The 20,737-nt window shown below is 54.9% G+C and overlaps 9 protein-coding genes across 9 annotated transcripts; 5 read left to right on the top strand and 4 right to left on the bottom strand.

Moving 5' to 3' along the window:
• Positions 1 to 486: 486 nt before the first annotated feature.
• Positions 487 to 3,154, top strand: QBC33DRAFT_560677 (3-isopropylmalate dehydratase; the record flags this gene model as incomplete). The annotated part of the gene is made up of 6 exons (XM_060430081.1): positions 487 to 586; positions 645 to 676; positions 746 to 820; positions 878 to 1,953; positions 2,038 to 2,680; positions 2,759 to 3,154. The coding sequence occupies 6 exons, from the start codon at positions 487 to 489 to the stop codon at positions 3,152 to 3,154; spliced, it is 2,322 nt and encodes a 773-aa protein (XP_060281969.1).
• Positions 3,155 to 3,749: 595 nt separating this feature from the next.
• QBC33DRAFT_590588 (PrpF protein) lies at positions 3,750 to 5,395 on the top strand. Its single transcript, XM_060431615.1, has one exon. The coding sequence runs from the start codon at positions 3,943 to 3,945 to the stop codon at positions 5,086 to 5,088; it is 1,146 nt and encodes a 381-aa protein (XP_060281968.1). The 5' UTR covers positions 3,750 to 3,942; the 3' UTR covers positions 5,089 to 5,395.
• On the bottom strand, positions 5,396 to 7,344 carry QBC33DRAFT_134261 (uncharacterized protein). The gene has a single exon (XM_060422073.1). The coding sequence runs from the start codon at positions 7,143 to 7,145 to the stop codon at positions 5,703 to 5,705; it is 1,443 nt and encodes a 480-aa protein (XP_060281967.1). The 5' UTR covers positions 7,146 to 7,344; the 3' UTR covers positions 5,396 to 5,702.
• A 1,294-nt stretch (positions 7,345 to 8,638) lies between these two features.
• On the bottom strand, positions 8,639 to 10,961 carry QBC33DRAFT_543846 (uncharacterized protein). The gene is made up of 2 exons (XM_060428402.1): positions 9,016 to 10,961; positions 8,639 to 8,954 (listed from the first exon to the last, which is right to left on the bottom strand). The coding sequence occupies exons 1-2, from the start codon at positions 10,767 to 10,769 to the stop codon at positions 8,903 to 8,905; spliced, it is 1,806 nt and encodes a 601-aa protein (XP_060281966.1). The 5' UTR covers positions 10,770 to 10,961; the 3' UTR covers positions 8,639 to 8,902.
• A 437-nt stretch (positions 10,962 to 11,398) lies between these two features.
• On the bottom strand, positions 11,399 to 12,736 carry QBC33DRAFT_543842 (40S ribosomal protein S22). Its single transcript, XM_060428401.1, has 4 exons — positions 12,594 to 12,736; positions 12,158 to 12,342; positions 11,841 to 11,910; positions 11,399 to 11,779 (listed from the first exon to the last, which is right to left on the bottom strand). Exons 2-4 carry the CDS (start codon positions 12,288 to 12,290, stop codon positions 11,590 to 11,592), a joined length of 393 nt encoding a protein of 130 aa, XP_060281965.1. The 5' UTR covers positions 12,291 to 12,342; positions 12,594 to 12,736; the 3' UTR covers positions 11,399 to 11,589.
• Positions 12,737 to 12,822: 86 nt separating this feature from the next.
• Positions 12,823 to 13,861, top strand: QBC33DRAFT_543840 (putative 40s ribosomal protein s12 protein). Its single transcript, XM_060428400.1, has 3 exons — positions 12,823 to 12,940; positions 13,082 to 13,400; positions 13,464 to 13,861. Exons 1-3 carry the CDS (start codon positions 12,938 to 12,940, stop codon positions 13,586 to 13,588), a joined length of 447 nt encoding a protein of 148 aa, XP_060281964.1. The 5' UTR covers positions 12,823 to 12,937; the 3' UTR covers positions 13,589 to 13,861.
• QBC33DRAFT_543838 (uncharacterized protein) lies at positions 13,720 to 14,588 on the bottom strand. Its single transcript, XM_060428399.1, has 3 exons — positions 14,254 to 14,588; positions 14,086 to 14,188; positions 13,720 to 14,000 (listed from the first exon to the last, which is right to left on the bottom strand). Exons 1-3 carry the CDS (start codon positions 14,374 to 14,376, stop codon positions 13,846 to 13,848), a joined length of 381 nt encoding a protein of 126 aa, XP_060281963.1. The 5' UTR covers positions 14,377 to 14,588; the 3' UTR covers positions 13,720 to 13,845.
• A 242-nt stretch (positions 14,589 to 14,830) lies between these two features.
• On the top strand, positions 14,831 to 15,667 carry QBC33DRAFT_134181 (uncharacterized protein). Its single transcript, XM_060422072.1, has 3 exons — positions 14,831 to 15,164; positions 15,231 to 15,358; positions 15,410 to 15,667. The coding sequence occupies exons 1-3, from the start codon at positions 15,105 to 15,107 to the stop codon at positions 15,561 to 15,563; spliced, it is 342 nt and encodes a 113-aa protein (XP_060281962.1). The 5' UTR covers positions 14,831 to 15,104; the 3' UTR covers positions 15,564 to 15,667.
• A 1,029-nt stretch (positions 15,668 to 16,696) lies between these two features.
• QBC33DRAFT_454532 (pseudouridine synthase) lies at positions 16,697 to 19,778 on the top strand (the record flags this gene model as incomplete). Its single annotated transcript, XM_060424732.1, has 6 exons — positions 16,697 to 16,821; positions 16,894 to 16,975; positions 17,048 to 17,299; positions 17,355 to 19,150; positions 19,229 to 19,331; positions 19,410 to 19,778. 6 exons carry the CDS (start codon positions 16,697 to 16,699, stop codon positions 19,776 to 19,778), a joined length of 2,727 nt encoding a protein of 908 aa, XP_060281961.1.
• Positions 19,779 to 20,737: the final 959 nt, after the last annotated feature.

Below are 20,737 nucleotides of genomic sequence, written 5' to 3'. Positions count from 1 at the left end.
CGGGCCTTGATTGACAGTTAGGTCCCTGTCAAGCAGTCTGTACCTTCACTTTACCAATCACATGGTTGATTGACTGCGAGGTAGGTACGTACATGAGGTCCTAGTAATCCCTTATCAGCGACAGCTGGCTTTGCAGCATTGCGAAAAGCCGTGATTAGCTTGTCCAAGCTCAATCGTGATAGACGGTGGGGTGGCCAATCACAGTACCTCGTATGCAGATGACCGCAGGAGAAGTGAATTGCTGCCCTGCGAGGCGCTCCGATGTCGCCGAGTCGCCGGCATCGGAGTGGTGGGGGAAGGGAGGGGGGCAAAACATCTACGCCATCAAATCGGCATCGATATAAAGTCATCCTGAGGCGACTTCCACTGCCAACCAAAGAACTGAAGCTTTCTACGTTTTGTTCTGCGATACTACAGTGCTTTCGCCTGTAACCAACCATCCGACCCCCCTTTTATTTCTCTTGATTATCCGTCGAATCCTACACAATGCCTAGTGCCGTATTAGGGCCGCGAACTCTCTACGACAAGGTCCTGCAAGACCATATCGTCGACGAGAGGGACGATGGCACAATCTTGCTTTATATTGGCAAGTTTTGGACTCAATTTGCGCCTGTAATTCGCAGCTTAACTAACCTGCCTCCCAGATCGCCACCTTGTGCATGAAGTCACGTCTCCTGTAAGTCAAACGTCACAATTCTGATGACATCCATGTACCTGTGTCGTTCACATACTAACTGCTGCACAGCAAGCCTTCGAGGGCCTAAGAAATGCCGGCCGAAAAGTCAGACGACCAGATTGCACTCTCGCAACCACTGACCACGTAAGTGTCTGCCCTGCCAACCAAGAATCTAGCTATATAGCTAACCGTTGCTTGCAGAATGTTCCCACCAGCCCCCGCACCAACTTGAAGGACATCTCGAGTTTTATTAAAGATGCCGACTCTCGAACACAATGTGTCACTTTGGAGGAAAACGTCCGAGACTTCAAGCTCACATTCTTCGGACTGAACGACAAGAGGCAAGGGATCGTGCACATTATCGGTCCCGAGCAAGGCTTCACCCTTCCTGGTACCACCCTTGTCTGCGGTGACAGTCACACCTCGACCCATGGAGCATTTGGCGCTCTCGCTTTCGGTATCGGTACCAGCGAAGTCGAGCATGTCCTTGCCACCCAGACCCTTATCACGAAGCGCAGCAAGAATATGAAGATCCAAGTCGATGGCGAACTGGCCCCTGGTGTTAGCAGCAAAGACGTCATCCTCCACGTTATTGGCCTTATCGGCACCGCGGGAGGTACTGGCTGTGTTGTCGAGTTCTGCGGATCCTCCATCAGGAGTCTCAGTATGGAGGCAAGGATGTCCATCTGCAACATGGCCATCGAAGGTGGTGCAAGGGCCGGAATGATCGCCCCTGATCAGACAACCTATGATTATCTCAAGGGCCGCCCGCTTGCACCCAAGGCTGATAGCCCCGACTGGAAGCGCGCAGTACAGTACTGGTCTTCCCTCAGTACTGATGATGGTGCCAAGTTCGACAAGGAGGTCTATATCAACGCAAAAGATATCGCCCCAACCGTCACCTGGGGTACTTCGCCTCAGGATGTCATCCCGATCACCGGCGTTATCCCCGGCCCAGATGACTTCACTGACCCAAACAAAAAGGAGGCCTGCAAGCGCTCTCTGGAATATATGGGCCTGACCGCTGGTACACCCGTGCAGGACGTTGTCCTGGACAAGATCTTCATCGGCAGCTGCACAAACGCCCGCATTGAGGATCTACGCGCTGTAGCAAAGGTCGTCAACGGCAAGCATATTGCATCCAACATTAAGCGCGCAATGATCGTTCCAGGATCTGGTCTGGTCAAGAAGCAGGCCGAGGACGAAGGTCTCGACAAGATCTTTATCGATGCTGGCTTCGAATGGCGAGAGGCTGGTTGCTCAATGTGTCTTGGCATGTAAGTTGTTTCCTCTGGGCTGAAGAGCAAGACATAATTTTGAGAAAAACAAGAATGTACACTAACAAGACTTCTCTACCACAGGAACCCCGACATCCTCGCCCCTAAGGAGCGATGCGCGTCCACATCCAATCGCAACTTTGAGGGTCGCCAGGGAGCCGGTAGCCGGACTCACCTGATGTCACCAGTTATGGCTGCGGCATGCGCCCTTGTTGGCAAGCTTGCCGATGTCAGAACTGTCGCCAGTGCTGCCCATGTCTCCCCTGCCAAGGCGTCTCCCAAGATCACGATTGAGGACCCAACCTTGGACGACATTCTCACCGACGACGAAGACTTGGACCGCATCCTTGATCAACCCGAGGACGGGGCAAATGCCGGCGCTGAAACTGATGTCCCAACCCCATCCGGTGGCATGGCCAAGTTCACGCAGCTCAGGGGTATCGCAGCCCCCATGGAGCGAACCAACGTCGACACGGATGCTATCATCCCCAAACAGTTCTTGAAGACCATCAAGCGGTCAGGTCTCGGCTCCGCCCTCTTCTACCAATGGCGGTATGACAGCGAGACCGGCGAGGAAAACCCCGACTTCGTTCTGAACAAGGAGCCCTACCGCAACGCCAAGATCTTGGTTGTGACTGGCGCAAACTTTGGTTGCGGATCAAGCCGTGAGCATGCTCCGTGGGCATTGCTTGACTTTGGCATTCGCTGCATTATTGCTCCCTCTTTTGTAAGTCCACACTCGCAGCCCATAGTTACCCAACATTTTCCCCCTTTCTTTTCTTGGATGCTAACACGGAAGTGAAAGGCGGACATCCACGAAACAAATCTTTACAAGAACGGCATGCTTCCCCTCATAATGAAGCCAGAGGCACTCGAGAGGGTCGCTGTCGAGGCAAGGGCCGGCCGCGAGATCGAGGTCGATCTCCCCGCGCAAGTGGTCAAGACGGCGGATGGTAAGGAGCTGGGCACGTTCGAGATGGAGAGCTTCAGGAAACACTGCCTGGTCAACGGCCTCGACGACATCGGCCTCACCACGCAGATGGAGGACAAGATCCGCGATTTCGAGAGGCGGAGGACGCAGAACACCCCCTGGCTGGACGGTACCGGATACCTCAAGAGGAAGGGGCCCGTCATGGTGGAGGCCGCGCCGGTTCCCAAGACGAATCGGGGAGAGGTCAAGATGGAGCCGCTTGAGTGGTAAAAGTTGAGGAAAATGAAATGCTTCATGTCGACACGAACACATACACAAACACCACGTCCTCCTCTTGCAAATCTGTGACCTCGTTGTTCTTTGTGGTGTGTGTACCAAACGCTCATTGGTACGGATTGTGGCTGGCGGGCTCAGTGGGCTGAGATGTAGTTTGACATTTAAAAATGGGCGGAGTATTTGTTGTCTTGCAAAATGCTTAGGATTAAGGGGTCGTGACGGCGTGATGAGCCGAACGAGAACCGGATTAGTCGGCTTACAACCCCCCCTGGCAGCGTCGGCGGGCGGGTTTTGATGGCATAGTAAACACACTACGTTCAGGAGACGAGATATAAGGCCATGGCACAGACCCTGGCTGGATCTGGGAAATGCAGGTCGGGAGGGATTGGCGTGCAGTTTATTGCTCCAATGTAATCTGTATACGGCTTCGGCGCATCATCGTATTATGCCTGGTTATTCGCGTTAAAAAAGTTGGCGTTTTTAGCTACAATCTTGGGGAATTGCGTATATTCTTCAGAAAGGAATACAGCCTTTGAAAATAAAGGCCCGAGCAGCAGAACGAGACCCGATGGGATTGTAAATATTTGAGGTTTTGTTTGTGACCGTATTCCCAGATGCTCCAGGGACTAGTAACTGCTGATTATTAACTAACCCTCATCCGACAAACGCCGGTCATGAGGGTAAGGAGAATCCCGAACCAACATCCTATGCCCAACACAGCCTTGAGCTCTTTTCTTTCCCTCTCCTCCCTTATTTCCTGACCACTGAGCGACGCTCGGCAAATGAGGCGGAGCATCCCTGCGATCTTCGCGCGGGGCGGCACGTCCAACGGCCTGGTGATCCACCGGCGCGACCTGCCGGCGCGGGACCGGTGGCACGCCGTGCTCCCGGCGGCGATGGGGTCCCCCGACCCGCGGCACGGCAGGCAGCTGGACGGGATGGGGTCGGGCGCCTCGTCGACGTCCAAGGTGTGCGTTCTGTCGCCGACGGCGCGGCCGGGCGCCGACGTCGAGTTCACCTTCGTGCAGGTCGGCGTCGGCGACGGCCGCCTCGACACCGCGGGGAACTGCGGCAACATGTCGTCCGTCGTCGGGCCCGTCAGCCTGGACGAGGGCCTGGTCGGGGAGCCGCGGGTGGACCCCGGCGGGGAGACCGCGCTGGTGAGGATCTTCAACACGAACACGGCCAAGATCATCCACTCGCGCTTCCGCGTCGCCGGAGACCCGCCCCGGTACTGCCCCGACGGCGACTACGTCATGGATGGCGTGCCGGGCGCCGGGTCGCGGGTCACGCTCTCGTTCCTCGATCCGGCCGGCGCCAAGACGGGGCGCGCCCTGCCGACCGGCAACGCCGTCGACACCCTCCGCCTGCCGGACGGGTCCGCCGTCGAGGCGTCGCTCGTCGACGTGTCGAACCCGGGCGTCTTCGTGCGGGCTGCCGACGTCGTCGTCGCCGTCCCAGGCGCGGAGGAGGTGGAGGCCCAGGTGCAGGCCCTGGACCCGGCGGCCGTCGAGGCGGACCCGCTGCTCAAGACCCGCCTTGAGATGGTGCGCCGCGTGGGGGCGGCTCGCATGGGCCTCGACCCGGAGGTGCAGAGCGTGCCGAAGATCGTGCTTGTCTTGCCGCGGCGGGGTGGCGGGGGAGGGACGGCGACGGACGAGCCAGATATCAGGTGTCTTGCTCTGTCGATGGGGCAGGCACATAAGGCTGTCCCGCTAACGCTGGCTTTGTGCTTGGGCGCGGCTGCGGGAATTCCGGGGACGATACCGTTCCAGCTCAAGGCCCGGGAAGGGACCGGGGGGACGGTCGTTATTGGGCATCCGAGCGGGCGGGTGGAGATTGGGACGACGGTGAGAGATGGGAAGATACTGTCGGCGGAATTGCATAGGACGGCGAGGATCTTGATGAAGGGGGAAGTGTTTTACTAGATCTGGAGAGAGACAGTGGCCTCCCAACTCTTATTTCGGAGTGACATAGACGAGTTCGAAGGCTCCCAGGGGCACATTTGACTCGAAAGGCAAGAAGGAAGGGGCTCATTCCCGTCAGGTCGTCATTACTCGATGTTTGGGCCTAGGGAATGGACTCGCTCTGGCCACTGCTAGTGGATTACTATGTCCATTTGTTTGTCGTGTTTCCTTTTGATGTCTTTGCCCCCTAATACCGCTTAATATGCGATTGTCAGAGGGTGCTGGGCTTAGCCGCCTAGGACCAAGTCGGGCTCCGGCTTAGAGTCGACCCTCAATTTTTAATGGGCCGTGATTAAGGACGCCTACAGGAAAAGAAACCGTCACTTGAGGATGGAAGGCTATGCATTGCCAAACCTGATATTGTAGCTATAACCGTGGTATGGAGAGTCGTTGGCGCATAAACCCTTCCTTCCGTCCCAGGCCCAGAACCATAAAAGACCCGCGAAGCCCAAACCCCATAACTCCAAGCAGGTCCCCCCCGATGATAGTTCGAAGCCCGTTCATAATAATCCATGACTATGCCAACGCCACCCATGCCGCCAGAATATGCCCTCCCCTTTCTCTAAACCCAAAACTCACCAATGCGAACTCCTCTTCTTCTGCACCTTCCGCGGCGGGTCTTCCGACCTATTCAAGCCAAAGAATGTACTGACGCTCGCCGTAGGGTTCTGCAGGTTCAGCCCCCCTCCTCCGCTGCCATTTCTCCTCCAGCCCTGGCCAGGCGGTCCCCCCTGCGGCGGCGGAGGCGACGCCGCCGCCGGGCCGCCCCACCCATAACTCGGAGCCCCGTACCCGTTCGGCACGGGGCCGACGCTCACGGGTCTCGGCGGCGTGCCAACACCGGCCCACGACCGCGGGGGCAGGGGCGGGCTCGCCACGGTATTGGTCGAGGGCAGGTCCTGGCCCTCGGTGCCGTACTTCTTGCGCAGGCGCTCCGTCTCCTTGGCCACCTCGGCCTCGCGCCGCCGGCGCTCTTTGTCCTCCTCGTCGAGCATCTTCTTGATGCGCTTCTGCTCCGCCCGGTCGCGCTTCTCGCGCTCGCGCTCCTCGCGCTGCTCCCGCTCGACCATGGCCTGGAGGCGGCGCGTCTCGGCCTCGACGTCGGCCGCCTGCGCGCTCGTCGTCGCCGTCGTCGCCATGCCGCCGGGCGGGAGGTTGCCCAGCGCGCCGGACATGGTGGCCCCCACGGGCGACGGTGCCGTTCCCGGGCGGGAGCTCGTCCGCCGTCTTCCGTCCGTCACGGCGCCGGGGGCAGAGCCCGCCGTGTTGAACACATCGTGCCGCGGGGCGAGATACAGATCCCGTATGACCTCGGCTGCGAGCAGCAGCACGACCTCGAGACCTTTCATGTCCTCGACCTCGACCCGCTGCAGGTTCGGCTGGTATATCGTCATGGCGCTGTCCTTGCCCGCCTTGAACAGGGCGACGGTGATGTCCGGCTCTTTGCTCTTATTCCCGCCGAGGCTCTTGCCCGTCATGTAGCACGTCATGTCCTTGGTCAGCCTCCCGTCCTTCTTCCAGCGGAACATGATGCGGGGCACGAGGTCGACAGGCCCGCCGGTCTGCTGCTGACGGTCCAGCTCGCTCGCGGACGGCACCTTGAACGACTGCGTCGGCATCTCGAACTCCCAGCTGTCGCTCTTGTTCCACCCGCCGGGGACGAGCTTGAACGCGACGGCCTGGTCCGGGTTGTACAGGAGGACCGAGAAGGCGTCCGGCACGACGGGCACGGGCGGCGGCGGCGCGGCGCCGCTCTGGGCGCGGATCTCGGCCGCCGAGAGCGTCGGCTGCGTCCATTCGGGCGCGACGTCGACCTCGGCGTAGACGATGTCGGCGCCCACGGGCGAGCACAGCGCCACGGCGTACTTGTTGCGGCCGCCGGGCTGCGACGGGTCGGCTCGCCTGAGGACGTACTCGGGGGTGGGGTCGGAACCGTACTGGGTTAGGTAGACGATACTGGAGAGGGCACTGTCGGCCGAGGGCCTGAAGTGGAAGGTGGGGAGGTTCTCGTCGAGCATAATGGGCGGTTATCGGGAACGGAGGTGGGGGTTGCTACGACGCCTCGAGAGGATGTCTGGTTCTTGCCATCCGACAAGCGGATTTTGGGAAGCGAAAGTCTCGGGTGCTGCGGTGCGAACACTGAATTGGTCTTGTGACTGCACTTCTGAACTGATGGGGAATGATCCAAATGAATGCACTCCTGAGTGGAAGGAAGCTTCTTCGACGAGTGTTAAATGGCTATATGTACAAGATAATCCGATTACGCGGGCAGCTGACGTAGGAGGAATGATCGCGCTAAACAATGTGGACGAACGAATACAATCAGTCCTGAACCAGCCTCAGCATAAGTCTCGACCGAGGTGATGAGTCAAGCAAAATTCATGATTCTTGAAGACTGAGATTCCCACTTCTAGGAATGGCAACTTGGGCTGACAGGGCGGCAGCTGAGCTGGACAAGCTGCGGCGTGTCTCCGCTCCGCCACAGGGAAGAGTCGAGGCCGAGGGCCTTGTTCCCAAATTTCAAGGCACAGCCTCGGCGGACGCCATCCTGCCAAGGACCTTTGTGGGCGGCAGCCAATCAGGACACACAACCTCTCTGCAACGCGTGGCCACCTGAGCCACTCATTGTGCCTGTTAAGGGGCCGGCTTTTGAGAGCTCGCTGTTAATTGTCACGAGATGGGATACTGATCGCTGATACTTTTAGCCGCGCGATGCGCGCGACGTCACACCACTGACAGATCGAGGTCATTCCTCATTCACCATCGGCGTGGAAGGCCCCTATGCCTACGCCGATAATCTTGCTGCCGTCGGCATCAATGGCCCAGCTAGCAGCAAGGCCGCCGGCCATCTCCTGCTGGTGGCTGGGCGAGAAGTTGACTATCACGCCCTGCTGCTATGGAAGCGTAGATCATGCCGACAAAACATACGCAATGTGATCGCTGCCTTCATGACAGTCTAGCGGGAACGGGCATGTTTTACACGTTCGGTAGTCATGGGCGAGACGGTGCAGGTCTGCCGGAGAGTTGCCATCTTCGGCTTGCAACCGAGGTTTGCTCTTTGCTAGGGGAAGTTCGTGAGCTGTCTCCGTTGTATTTCTGGCTGTCAAGAGGCAGTATAAGCGACGAAGGAGCGAGCATGAAAGACGAAGGAGCTGCTGCATTGCTGATATGTAGTCGCCAAGCCCATTCTCTGGCAGCCTGAGGCTAACTAACTCCCTGCTGATGCCCTGGCATTCCTTCCTGTAATTTTCAAATCAATAAAGCCGCGAACGGGCTGTCGACAGTCTCTTCCAAGTTGGGAGTCGGAGTGGCTAAAAGCTTGTCCCAACGTTGGCAAGGGAAAGATAAGGGGGACCCCAAAGATAAGCGTTGGTTGGCTACCAGCGGAACGGTCCGCCCCACCTCTCCTAACTCGGTAGGTAGCGGCTTTAGCTGAAGTAGTATATCACGGGGCCGGACTGGCCTCCCTGCTCACGGCGTCTCAAGTCACTTGCTGCTGTGCTGGAAGGAAGAGCATTTAACTTATATTCTCTGGATCAGGCTGCCACTACCAGTGACAATTGACGTACAAATACAAAATAGCTATTGATACAAACACGAATGCCCTGAAAGGCTTTTCGCAAAACAAGAAACGCTATCCCAGATGTATCCTACCGTAGGTACCTATAAATTAGTCGAATCACCGCCCTTCGATGACCTATAAACTCCATTGCTTCTTTCCGAGCAATTTCATGACAGAGCTCTGAATACAGAGCTCTCAGCCGTTTCGTTCTCTCTATACGGTGAAACCAATCTTCTCTCGGTCGTCATCAATAACCCTGCCGTATCTATCAAGCCCATTAGACTAAGGTTGCCAAGATGGGGGAGTGCGCGGAGGGGAATACGTACTCTAGTAATAGGCGGAAGAACCAAACCTCCAAGTCCTCGTTCCTCAGCACCTTGTTTGCCCAGTCTCTGCCTTGCAGGGCAAGCCTCTCGGCCTCCCTCTTTCCCAGGTCCCCATCGCCAAAGAAACGAACAGCTTCTAGCCACTCGTCCCCCTGGAGGCTGAGAGGGATATAGTGGGCCCACGGCTTGAGCCACTCGAAGTGCCATTCGCGGAACACGGCAAACTTGTACACCAAGCTTTTGCTCTTCAGAAATGCGTAAAAGCGGCCAGAAAAGGCATTGCCGTCCATGTCGAGCAGATACTTGTACTTCCAAGCATCTTGCTGCTCGGCACGCTCCTTGATGTCGAAGAATTCCATCTGCGCCTTGCAGTCGGCTTCCTGACACTGGCCGACGTGGGAGAAATAGACATCCATGATGCCCTTGTAGTCGCCGCGTGGCACATCCTGGACTTGCCAATCCTGGCGGCTGTCGCTGCCACGGTTGACCAGGATCTTGGCCTGGTCGGCTGCGTTGAGCTTCTGCACGAACCGTTGTCGGTGCTGGCGTCTCCAGCCCCCATCGTGGCTGTAGCCGCCAGTTGTGGACCCTCGCCAATACAGTCGATCTTCCTTCTCGGCCCATTCCACGTCCTGCTTCTCATCGTACGCAACTTTCTCGTTCCAGTACCAAGGGGACGGGTAGATGATGTCGGCGTACGAAGAGACCTTGGACTGCGAGAAGATGGGGAAGAGGTCATGTACAATGTTATAAGCATTGGGCCGGTCGAAAAACCCGTATCTCTCGCTCAGAGAAGGGCTCAGACAGATGTCCGACAAGGCCGTCTCGTTGTATATGAAGCCCAGCTCTCCAGATGCGAACTTGCCGACATCGTCCACACGCTCGTCCTCGTCTAGGGTTCGAGCAGGGCTGTCAGGCGGGCAGGACATGCGCGAGTGCGTCCAGGTTGGCTGATGGGCAAAGACATTGAACCTCGTCGTTTTTGCATCTTCGAACCGAGACCCCTCGTTTAGACCCTCGGGCTTCTCGGTGAAAGAATTCCGTGGCGAAGACACCGAGTTTGCGGCCGCCATATTCACATTCTTGGCAATATCGACCAACCGGACCATGTCGTCGTGAGGTACTATGACCCGAGGCTCGTCGTGGATATTGAAGGCCAAGTCCATATTGGGAAGATGTTCAATGAATTGCTTCATCATGCCCTGTGTCGCATTCTGCTGCCAGTCCCTCGCACCTTCAATATTGGACACCTTCCCCTTCCTGATCTGCACTCCCATCAACTTATTATCGAAACCCAGAGCTTCCTTAGCTCGCGCTCGGATGGTCTTCGGCTTGAGGCCCCAGAAGGGGGTAATGAGGTCGGAAATCGTGTCGAACTCGTCGATGAGCTGGACGTTCTTGGCCTTGGCAAAGGCAAACCATTTATCGAAGTTAGGCGGCGGAGGTATGTTGTAGCGACGGCGGTATTCGGCAACCGCCTCCCCGAGAGTCTTTGATTGTTTTGCCTTCACTGCCTCCAGATCGCGCTCGGCACGATTGATGAGATGCCATATCGGGTGAGAGCCACGAGGCGCAGGCTTTGGTTTATGGTCGGGGGGCTTCGATTTCGCCTTGGTATTTGAGGGGCCGCTAGTTTTTGGTCCTTTCTGCGCTGGTTCCCATACTCGGCCCGGAGAGGATGTGCGGTAGAATGAGAATGTGCAAATTACCAAGAACACCACAACGGCAAGAACGATCATCTGCCGGGACCGCATCCTGCTGACGTAGCTCAGAGCCGCACCGAGCGACCTGCTTTGAGGTGGCCACTTAATCACCAAGATCTCCCTGGGAAATCAAGCCTGAATCTGGCGGAGAGACAGCACATGAGGCATTGGAACGTAATGGAAACCGTTGAAGATTCGTGATGTTTGCGTGTGAAATAAGTTGGTTTAGCTCGCATACCACAGTACATAGTGCTTACTGCTTACCAAGGTACCTACCTACCTAGGTACAGTACCTACGTGCCTTGAAGACAAGGATATGTGCAGCAGGACGTATTTCATTGGACACGCAGAAATGCCAAGATTTGCCAGGCAAGGGGCAAAGGGCCAGACCGTCCCTGATCACTTCCCTCTGTACCCGGGTTTTCGTCTTTTTCTAGCTTCTCCAGCCATGCCTGGCCTTGCCTTGCCCCATTTAGAGGCAGGATTGGGCATAGGCTTTTAATACACATTTACCTAAGCGTCGTGGTAAATTCTGGTGGGCATCACATACGGTGTAGGTACCTAGTATTTCAAGTCACGTGTCGTCAAGATATTCGCAACGCGGTAAAAAGGGTTCCTGTCACGACCCACAGAGTAGCAGGTTCACGAGGCAGGTCCTGTTCACCAGCACGGCAATCAAATGACCAAATCACTTTTCATATTGACTAGTGGATGACTGGTCACAGGTCTTATCTGGCGGCATTTGCAGCATTCTTATGAATGAATATGGATTTGTTATCCATTGGCTCCAAGTGGTATCGAGCTTTTGATTGTCCCACAACGCCGAGTATGCCATTCATTAACCGGATTCCGAACCTCACTTAGATGACTTCTAGTAGAAGAACCCGATGATCTTGCCAGAGACGTGCTTTCTCCTCGCCTCCTCGTGGTCCATAATACCGGCCGAGGTGGTCAGGATAACGTAGCCGAACTGACGGGCGGGCAGCAGCTTGACCACCCACTTCTCAAGATCGACCAGGCGGATGTTGTACCGGGGCGAGATGACGGCACACTTGTTCAGACTAGATCCTATAATCAGCACCGGGCGAAGGGAGCTGATCCAAAGCCGAGGGAAATACTAACCGGCCGTTCAACTGCACGACAATCTTGCCGGACCGGTGGTCATCGATCTCCTCGAAGGATCCGATATATCCTGTGGAACATGTGTCAGCGTATGTTGCGAAATATTAAACATTATACATCAGGGCAAGGCTCCGAAAACGTGTAAGTATTCCACAGAAAATTTTTATATATCGGCAACTTAAAAGACTGGAGTCGTTGGAGCATATGAGACCGTCGCCTAGTTATCATGCCGAATGGGGTATTTGTCGCAGTTTTTTCGTTTCGGAGATTGGAAAAGGGGAAAAGGGAAAACAGAGAAAAAAAGACTTCGGGCATACCGTGAGACTGCATCACTCGGAGGAACTTGGTGATGACCTTAGAGCTCGGGCGGATCATGACCTGGCGCTTGCCGGCCTTCTCGGCGTTGTTGATGTTCTTGAGAGCATCGTGGAGGACGGAGGTGCGGACCATCTTGAATGATTTGGCGGGAGATTCTCAAATCGCTAACGAAGAGTTGAGGTATCTGTCGGATGAGTCGAATGTCAGCCTTCCGAGGCTAATGAGCATGGAGAGTGCCCTCTTCGGGGGTTCGAAAGAGGGTTCTGCCCGCTCAATCCGATGGGGAGAAGCGTATCAAGAGTGCCACGTCCCGCCATGAAATCCCCCGTTTCGACGTCGGAGGGCGTGTACTGCCTGATTGCTCTCCCCAGCCATCGTGAAGGGCATTGCCTGGCATTCCTTCAAGTCATTGTTGCGCAGAAAATATACACATACCTCGAGCTGTTCAATGCCTTTGCGGTTGGCGTTGTGGTTTGGATTTTTTTCGATGGTGTTGCGTTACTTGTTTGGCAGTAGTCCACAAAACCAGAAGTGTGGTGGAAAATTGGAGGAAATTTGCCCTAAGCCCCACAATTGGCCTCGAAGGCCCAGCCAATAAGGATCTGCGATTGGATAAGCCAGTCCGTCCACGCACTTGTTAAGGCGGTCACTCAACCACCAAAATTCAACATCAAAGCATCCAACCAAGAAAATTCCACATTTTTTTACAGTATCTCACGGATCTTGGGAGACTCTTCGAGGATCGATACCGACAAGAACTTGACAATACAATCATCAAGATGGTAAGCGAAGGCTCCCTTTATTCCCCGTAGCCCGGCCTTTCGCCTTCAGCATTGCGAATTCTGCCGGGCCCCGGCACCCTTCCAACGTTCCCTGTCAACCTGTGCGGGACGACCATGCTAATCAGATTTCTGGTGCTCTAGTCGGACGTAGAAGAGAACAACGCTCCCGACGTTGCGGAGGAGGTCGAGGTCTCCGCCGATGCCGCCTCCTCTGGCCAGATGTCCGTTCTGGACGCGCTCAAGGGCGTCTTGAAGCTTGCTCTCATGCACGACGGTCTTGCCCGTGGCCTGCGCGAGGCCTCCAAGGCCCTGGACCGACGACAGGCACACATGTGTGTCCTGAACGAGACCTGCGAGGAGGAGGCCTACAAGAAGCTCGTCATCGCTCTCTGCTCCGAGCACAACATCCCCCTGATCAAGGTCCCCGACGGCAAGCAGCTCGGCGAGTGGGCTGGACTCTGTGAGTTGCCCCTGGTGTGCAATTGGATACCTACCAGATCTCTGTTACTAACCTACTTCTCAGGCGTACTCGACCGGGAGGGCAATGCGAGGAAGGTCGTCAACTGCTCCTGCGTGGTGGTGAAGGACTGGGGTGAGGAGTCTCAGGAACGGTCCATCATCCTCAACTATTTCCAGAAGGAGCAATAGAAGGTCTTGGGTCTTCCGGGCGGGTGCGGCGTTAGAGGGTACCTATAGAGATTGAGGCTATTCACAGTCACATCAAAGGCTCCTCGGGTGTACTCTAGCTGGCTTCATCACCTGGCATTTATGCATTTGGGGTCCGCTGATCGATCACCATTGCATATGACATAAGAGGGAAAAAAGGCATTGGGTTTCTCGTCAACGATCGATCCCTCAGTAGCCATTACATTACGTTCATGCTCCTCTTCTCGTGATACTCGTACTTATTTCCTCCCCTCGACCATGATGATATGATAGCCGAAGCCAGTCTTCGCCTCGCCTATCTTTGGGTTTCCAGTGGTGCTCGTCTCCAACGCATATGCTACCGCCTCGAATTGAGGATCCAGGCTTCCTTTCGCCTTCCAACCCAGAGAACCCCCTAAAGCAAAAGGAAGGTTAGAGGCGCTCAGAGATCGCATGGAGCCTGGACCATGGGTTCCGACTACTACTGCAGCTTGTCTCACCTTGGCGCGCCTTGTCTTCGGAGAAGTCTCGAGCGACTTCGTCAAACTTTGCGCCGTCTCTCAACTTGGCGAGAGCCTCTTCCTTCTTGGAGTGTTTCTCGCACTTTTTGGCGGAAATCATGTCATTAGGTACCCACCTGAAAAGGAGTTGTAGGCGGGGGGACGTACAAGAATGTGGCGCACATTGATGGATGAAGCTCCCTTGGGCTTGGTCTCCTTCTCTCTTCCCTTCCCGGCCTTGCCTCCGGGACCCTTGTCAGCCGCCTTACCGTCCGGTTTGCTTTTGGCCATTTCTTCGAATCTGCTTTTGCCCTTATATTCCCCACTGACAGGAAAAGTGGTCTCTCTGGCTTAGAAGTTAGACCTGCGTATTTGCACGCAGTAGGCGTCCAATCCGTGGATATTGTGGGCTTGGCATGCACGGACCGGCAGCTGTCATCCCATGGTGATTTTCTTGGTCCAATCATCATCTATACCAACAGGACCCGACTCGATTGAATATCGGACCGTTCCATTGTTTCTCTTCCGGCGCCTGTTAATTCCCGTCATCTTCTTTCTTGGGCCTTGTCCTCCCAGCCTCAAGCTCTACCAACTGATACTAATTGCCTCGTTTGAGGCGATTATTTGATCTCGTGGTTTTTTACCCTGACCTTCGGCTCCGCTAGACCCTCGTCGCCGGCTTCAAGGGCGTTGTTAGTGAAGCCAACTTCAACGCGTTGCTTGCCCCCGACCTCCCTAGACATCTTGTATTGTCGTATGCTATGGTGATCAAGAACTGACATCCTTTTCGTGAACTCGCATGATATTTTGCGCGCGGGAAGCTAGGTAGGCTAGCTACAGGGAGACTATCCGATTGCCGTGGGAAACCTTTTCCGGATTGCACTACTCCGCCAAATCGATGGGTAAGGAGTATAAGGACGGGCAGCTCACTGTAATTGGGTCAAGGAGGACACAATTCCTAATAATCGCTATCTTCATCCTTGAATACGAGATCAGTTGTCTGACCCATCTTGTTCAAAATGTCTCCTATCGTGGATGTAACCGCCATTCTGATCGCAAATCCGGGGAAGATAGAGAGGGTGGGTTGAGCTTCCCCCTACGGCATTGTATGTCTCACCTTGAAGAGAGTGGCTCATCGTGTCTAGGTTGTGGACGAGTTCCGTAAGATGGAAGTATATGTCAAGGCAAACGAGCCCCAGGTCCTCCGTTACGAGCTGCGCCGCGGCCTGCCCGAGAAGAATAACGGCGTCGAACTGGTAGTTATCAGAGAGATGTCGGTCAACCACAGTTCTCCGAGTCTTCTATATACTAACCAGGGCCTTAGATACGCCAATGAGGAAGTCCAACGGGCACACATTGCCACCCCACAATGCCAGGCTTTTATGAAGGCAATGGAGGAGGAAAAATTGTGCTCGGAAGTCAAGGTAGTTGTCACGAAGCCTGGCGGCCCCGGACTAGGTTTTGAAGCTCGTCTGTAATGCCGTTGGAACTTAGTAATGATTCCCAATTGTCTTACCTCGTTCCTCTTGCTTTGGGAGCCATGTGATTATTATGGTTGGCATTCGCGTCCAGGACCGTTTGTCTCAAGGGTACGTCAGTTGTCAAAGTAGGTAGGGACTAGTGACTATTCGGGCTCAGGAATCAAAAAATCCGGACCATCGAAACTGCGCGGACTAGGGACGGGGAATGGTCGAAACCACGGCACCTGAACCTGTAGATGCCAATAGTGGAAGGCAAGGTCAAGGGTCGAGGAAAGCCGGAGCAGGGAAGGGAAAGCGGTCACCCTTGGATTCGATGGGAGAGTTCAGAGGTGGTTCAGCTCACTCAGGATTAGGGAAGAGAGAACCGGCATAGGGAAGTCCGGCTGGTGCAACTTGGCAAGGGTGCCTACAAGGCTTCCGCAGTCCCTCGGCGCCTCGATATGAAGGTGAGCACGTCAAGCGACTCATCCCTGACATAGGTAGCCCATGATGATGTATGGCTGGCCAGCTGGTGAGATTCGCAGCCTAAAGCCCAGGAGATAAAGGGGAAGGGGAAGGGGAATTAAGAGACCATGGTCTAAGCTGGTCAATCCAAGTTAGTGCTACTATAAACTACAGGCCATAGCAAGTATTTTTTTGGCTGCAGCCTCCAGTCTTGCCTTTCACCGTGAACAATGGGTGCGGTTTGCTGTGTGGCTCGTGGCCTGCAGACGCAGTTTCTCAAAATTCGATATTTTGGATTGGATGTGGCTGGAGTTCAAAAATTTACGACGGCATGATGGGTACCTACTCGAACATAATCCCTGCAGGCGGTGAAAGAACCCCGCAATTCTGCCAGCCAAAACGACTTTATCTTGCATCTTCTGGCGGAAACCAATCCACAACACCACCAACCTATCTTCCCGCACTTGTCTGCGACACTTGATAAGTTGGAAGATATTCTTTGCACGGGTAGTGCGAGATCTGTATTTCATACAGCCTCTGTGCAAAGAGCATTATTTTCCTATTCTCGGCATTCAATTCATCCCTCACCTTGCACCTCACCTCGCACCCCAAAGCTATCTGCTCATCGTGTCCTGCATTTCCCAATGACCACTGTTGTCTGAGCATCAACAGCCAAGTTATTCAAGATGGCCTCTCACCACCACCAAGGCACCCATGTGCCTTCGGTCCGGGCGAATCTCGAGAAGCGGCTTGGGATTACAGAACGAAGCTCTCCGATAGATTTCTCTTGGACTGCCGATATCCGCAAGAGGTAAGTTCCATTGTCCTGTCATCACAGAGGTAGGACGTGTCTTGTGAATGCCTGAGATTAACCTGAAGCCAGATTTACCGACTTCCTTGTGTATGAAATTCGCAAAGATGGCACAGTTGTCCACTTGGATGATTACGAGGCCCCAGAAGCTCAGGTAAGAACAATAGCTCTCATGCGATTTATTCACGATTTTGTTCTAACGTGTGCCACTGCCCAGGTCCGCAAGCCCGAGGAGAAAGTCAAGCCTGTTCAGGACGAGAATGCCAAGCCCACGCCTGAGCAGAATGATCAGAAGACGGTGGTGGCACACCCTGTTTCTGACAGTGATCGCAAGATCCTTCAAGATATGATTGGCACTGCTGTGGCGGACCAGCTCATTGAACTGGACGAGTCGATCCAGGCCCGGAAGCCGAGTGGTACCACACCTGTCAAATTTCCCCAGATTACAGACCGACAGAAACGCGGAGCTATCCACCAGGTACGGGATACCCTCATTTGATCAAGGAAGCGCCAATTGCTGACCTTTTCTACAGGAGATTCGCCGCATCTTCTCATCGCGCCTTGATACCACAACCGACAAGCTCGGGGTCATTACCGCGGTCCCTACCCATGCATTGACCTCATCCTCCTACCGTGGAACCCATGGGGTTGGCCCACGGCGTGAAGGCAACCGATCCTCCCGTGATGGCCAGAAGTCGTTTGCCCAACTTGGCGGAGACTATCTCCATTGCATCCTTTACAAGGAGAACAAGGATACTATGGATGCTCTCAACCTGATTGCCCGGATGCTGAAGATCAAAGTCCAGAACTTTGGATTTTCTGGCACCAAAGACCGGCGAGCTGGAACGGTCCAGCGTATCAGTATCCATCGCCAGCGCGCCCAGAACCTGATCTGGCTGAATTCCCGCATGACCGGCGTCAAGGTTGGAGATTTCCGCCATTCGAAATACCCCATCCAACTCGGTCAGCATGCTGGAAACGAGTTCGTCATCACCTTGAAGAACTGCCAACATTATCGAGGAGCAAACTGCTCCCTCGAAGTGCGCATCAAGATGCTCCGAGAATCTGTGGAGATGGGCCTCTTGCATCTGTATAAACATGGCTTCATCAACTACTTTGGCCTGCAGCGGTTTGGCACCCATAGTATCGGCACTCACGAGCTGGGCATGAAGATTTTGAAGGGAGACTTTGAAGGTGTCATCGAGGACATCCTGCACGTCGACCCTCAAGCCATGAGCGAGATGCTCTCCTTCGACTACTCGCAGGGGCTCAACAACAACGCCGAAGCTATGAATCGCGATGATCACAACCGTGCCCGAGCCATTGCCTCGTGGAAGGCCACCGGTGATGCAGATATCGCGCTGGGCTATATGCCGAAGCGATTTGGTGCCGAGACCAGCATAATCCGCCATTTGGGTAGAGACGGCCAACGCCGTGACTACATGGGCGCTCTCCTAAGCGTCACCAGAGGTATGCGCCAGATGTATATTCACGCCTACCAGTCCTATGTCTGGAACTTTGTGGCCACTCGACGATGGTCCATGTACGGAACACGGGTCATCGAAGGGGATCTCATCCTCCTTGATACTCAGACGCCACAGGATATGAACATGGACGATGGCGAGTTCCGAGATCCTTCTGCCGACTGGGAGAACTTCTATGCCCAGGTCCGTCCATTGACGGCCCAAGACATCGCAGAGGGCAAGTATACCATCTTCGACATTGTGCTCCCAACTCCGGGATTCGACGTCATCTACCCGAACAACGACATTGGTGAGTACTACAAGACGTTCATGGAGCGTGAGGAGAACGGGACCCTGGACCCCTACAACATGCGCCGACGCCAGAAAGAGTTCAGTCTCAGTGGTAGCTATCGGCCTCTCGTTGGCCGATTCCTTCAGAAGCCCGAGTATATCATTCGCGCCTACTCGGACGACAATGACCAGATGCATCCCACGGATATCGACCTCATCATGCAGAAGAGGGCAAAGGCCCGGAACGAACGCAAGCGTCAACTTGGAGCAGACGCAGATGTCGTTTCCTCCTGGAAAGGATTCTCCCAGAACGCCGCTCAACACGATAAAGTTCTTGACGATGAATTCCGTCGCCGCCGCGCAGAAGCACCGCCGACTGTTGACTGCGGACGTATCAAGGAGACATGGATCGAGACTGGTTATGATGGCGGAGGTAAGCGCATTAAGGTTGCGCGCCACCGAGCCATCATTGAAGCCTCCGACCAGGCGAACGTGGCGGCGGGCGGGGCCATGGTCTCCATCGAGGCTGAGGGCGGAAACGCAAGCCCAGGAGCCCAGCCCCCTGCAACTACGACGTTTGGAGCGCCATATTCTATTGTTCCTCCTACCGGAGAGCCCGTGGGCAACCCGGCCCATGTCTCCTCAATTACAAGTGCATCTGACAAAGCCGGCAACGAGTTTCTCCTGTCACTCTTGAAGGACAGCGTCGAACAAGACGCTTTCCTTCGGCATCAAGAGCCCAGAGCCAGTGGGCCTGTTGAGTTGGCCGGTGCCGGTCTCATCGGTGCGTCTGGTACTGATGGAAACCCAGCTCCCACTCTGCTGGAGATCAAGCCTACTGGTTTCGTTGGGCGCTCTTCTGGACTGAGCAACCCAACGACTGCCGGCTTCCAGGGATCTCAAGCCGCTATAGGAAATAACTCCGCCTCCTCATCGTCAGGTGAACAAATTCGATGCAACCTCCCGATCCCGGACTTCCAGCAGATTTCGGACAACCCTATCTCCGTCTTTGCTCCCGGAAACCGTTTTGATAATACCGACTATGGCAATGGCAACAAAATTGCCGTCGTTCTGAAGTTCCAGCTTCGTTCCAGCAGCTATGCCACGATCGTACTTCGTGAGCTCATGGGGACGATCCAAGATAACAACCGCTCCTCTCGTGGTAACACTCCTGGAGCTCAAAACGGAGGTCACGGTCGTTGAGACACCACTTCATCTGCGCCATCGGCCGTCTTTTCGTCCCCTCCTGCGGTATTGTATTAGGACATTATTTCTGTCCTCGTCGTCGGCTGACTTTCCGCCACGTCATGCCCGCTGTTTGCGAATGTGGTTCTCAAGAAGACCCACTGCCTAGAGAGCTTTACAGCATATGTTTAGCACAGTCCTGCTCAGAGGTTTATCGATCTTGCCAGAGGAGAGCTTCGGCCGAGATCAGACCGGATTGAGTTCTTGAGGTTCTCGCCTGGGTTGTTCTGTGACCTGAAGCACCGGAGAGTTTTCATGTTTTCATGTACAAGTATAAAGCAAGAGCTTCATTTTCCCTTTCCGGACCGACATACCGTCATATCTGCCTCGATGGCTCATGAAGCCTCTCGGCGTTGAGAACATGTTGACTCGGTAGAATGTGGTATTTTGGCGTTGTGGTTTCCGGTCGCTTTTTTACTGCACTGCATTGGTCAGAAGGCATCATGATCATGATCATGATCACTGGCGTTAAGCTGGATGGATGAGGTAAGGGTCGTGTATCCCATGGGCAGATACCCCTTTCGTTAGGCTATGGCAATGCATTGATTGTTTCTTGACTGGAGGCCGTAAGTGAATCCCTTTGTGGATGTACCCGCCTCTAGCAGCCGATTCGGAGCTTCGACATTTTTAAATTTTTTAGGGCATCCGATCTCAATCATCTCATGAGACAGTATTTTGATTCTCAATTGTGGAGCGACCACTCACAAGCGGGAGGGCGGGACAGGTATTCATTCAATCCAATTTTGTTGATTGCGGGATCGGGGATTATTAGTCCGCCTCTGGATCACTGACGACGGGACCCGATGGGAGTTACTTTAGGTAGGTAGGTAGGTAGGTACCTAAGTACCGACGCACCTACCTACCCGGTGATTACGGGCGACGTCCTGGCTTTTTGATGATAGCGGCTGCGATCGCCC

The sequence above is a fragment of the Phialemonium atrogriseum genome (genome assembly GCF_030411735.1).
Source record: "Phialemonium atrogriseum strain 8032-3 unplaced genomic scaffold QBC33scaffold_18, whole genome shotgun sequence".
NCBI lineage: Eukaryota > Fungi > Ascomycota > Sordariomycetes > Cephalothecales > Cephalothecaceae > Phialemonium > Phialemonium atrogriseum.
This window is presented reverse-complemented; position numbering and strand designations above follow the sequence as displayed.

What these genes read in the sequence shown, in the direction of transcription:
- QBC33DRAFT_134261 (XM_060422073.1), bottom strand. Translation starts at nt 7,145, where the DNA reads ATGCTCGACGAGAACCTCCCCACCTTCCACTTCAGGCCCTCGGCCGAC.
- QBC33DRAFT_543842 (XM_060428401.1), bottom strand. Translation starts at nt 12,290, where the DNA reads ATGGTCCGCACCTCCGTCCTCCACGATGCTCTCAAGAACATCAACAAC. An exon ending in CCGAGTGATGCAGTCTCACG is followed by an intron (nt 11,911 to 12,157) that starts GTATGCCCGAAG and finishes CATGTTCCACAG; the next exon opens with GATATATCGGATCCTTCGAG. An exon ending in GTCGTGCAGTTGAACGGCCG is followed by an intron (nt 11,780 to 11,840) that starts GTTAGTATTTCC and finishes TATAGGATCTAG; the next exon opens with TCTGAACAAGTGTGCCGTCA.
- QBC33DRAFT_134181 (XM_060422072.1), top strand. Translation starts at nt 15,105, where the DNA reads ATGTCTCCTATCGTGGATGTAACCGCCATTCTGATCGCAAATCCGGGG. An exon ending in ATCCGGGGAAGATAGAGAGG is followed by an intron (nt 15,165 to 15,230) that starts GTGGGTTGAGCT and finishes CATCGTGTCTAG; the next exon opens with GTTGTGGACGAGTTCCGTAA. An exon ending in CTGGTAGTTATCAGAGAGAT is followed by an intron (nt 15,359 to 15,409) that starts GTCGGTCAACCA and finishes CCAGGGCCTTAG; the next exon opens with ATACGCCAATGAGGAAGTCC.
- QBC33DRAFT_543838 (XM_060428399.1), bottom strand. Translation starts at nt 14,376, where the DNA reads ATGGCCAAAAGCAAACCGGACGGTAAGGCGGCTGACAAGGGTCCCGGA. An exon ending in TCAATGTGCGCCACATTCTT is followed by an intron (nt 14,189 to 14,253) that starts GTACGTCCCCCC and finishes TCCGCCAAAAAG; the next exon opens with TGCGAGAAACACTCCAAGAA. An exon ending in CGAAGACAAGGCGCGCCAAG is followed by an intron (nt 14,001 to 14,085) that starts GTGAGACAAGCT and finishes CTTTTGCTTTAG; the next exon opens with GGGGTTCTCTGGGTTGGAAG.
- QBC33DRAFT_543846 (XM_060428402.1), bottom strand. Translation starts at nt 10,769, where the DNA reads ATGCGGTCCCGGCAGATGATCGTTCTTGCCGTTGTGGTGTTCTTGGTA. An exon ending in TTCTTCCGCCTATTACTAGA is followed by an intron (nt 8,955 to 9,015) that starts GTACGTATTCCC and finishes TGGGCTTGATAG; the next exon opens with ATACGGCAGGGTTATTGATG.
- QBC33DRAFT_590588 (XM_060431615.1), top strand. Translation starts at nt 3,943, where the DNA reads ATGAGGCGGAGCATCCCTGCGATCTTCGCGCGGGGCGGCACGTCCAAC.
- QBC33DRAFT_543840 (XM_060428400.1), top strand. An exon ending in CGGCGAGTGGGCTGGACTCT is followed by an intron (nt 13,401 to 13,463) that starts GTGAGTTGCCCC and finishes CCTACTTCTCAG; the next exon opens with GCGTACTCGACCGGGAGGGC.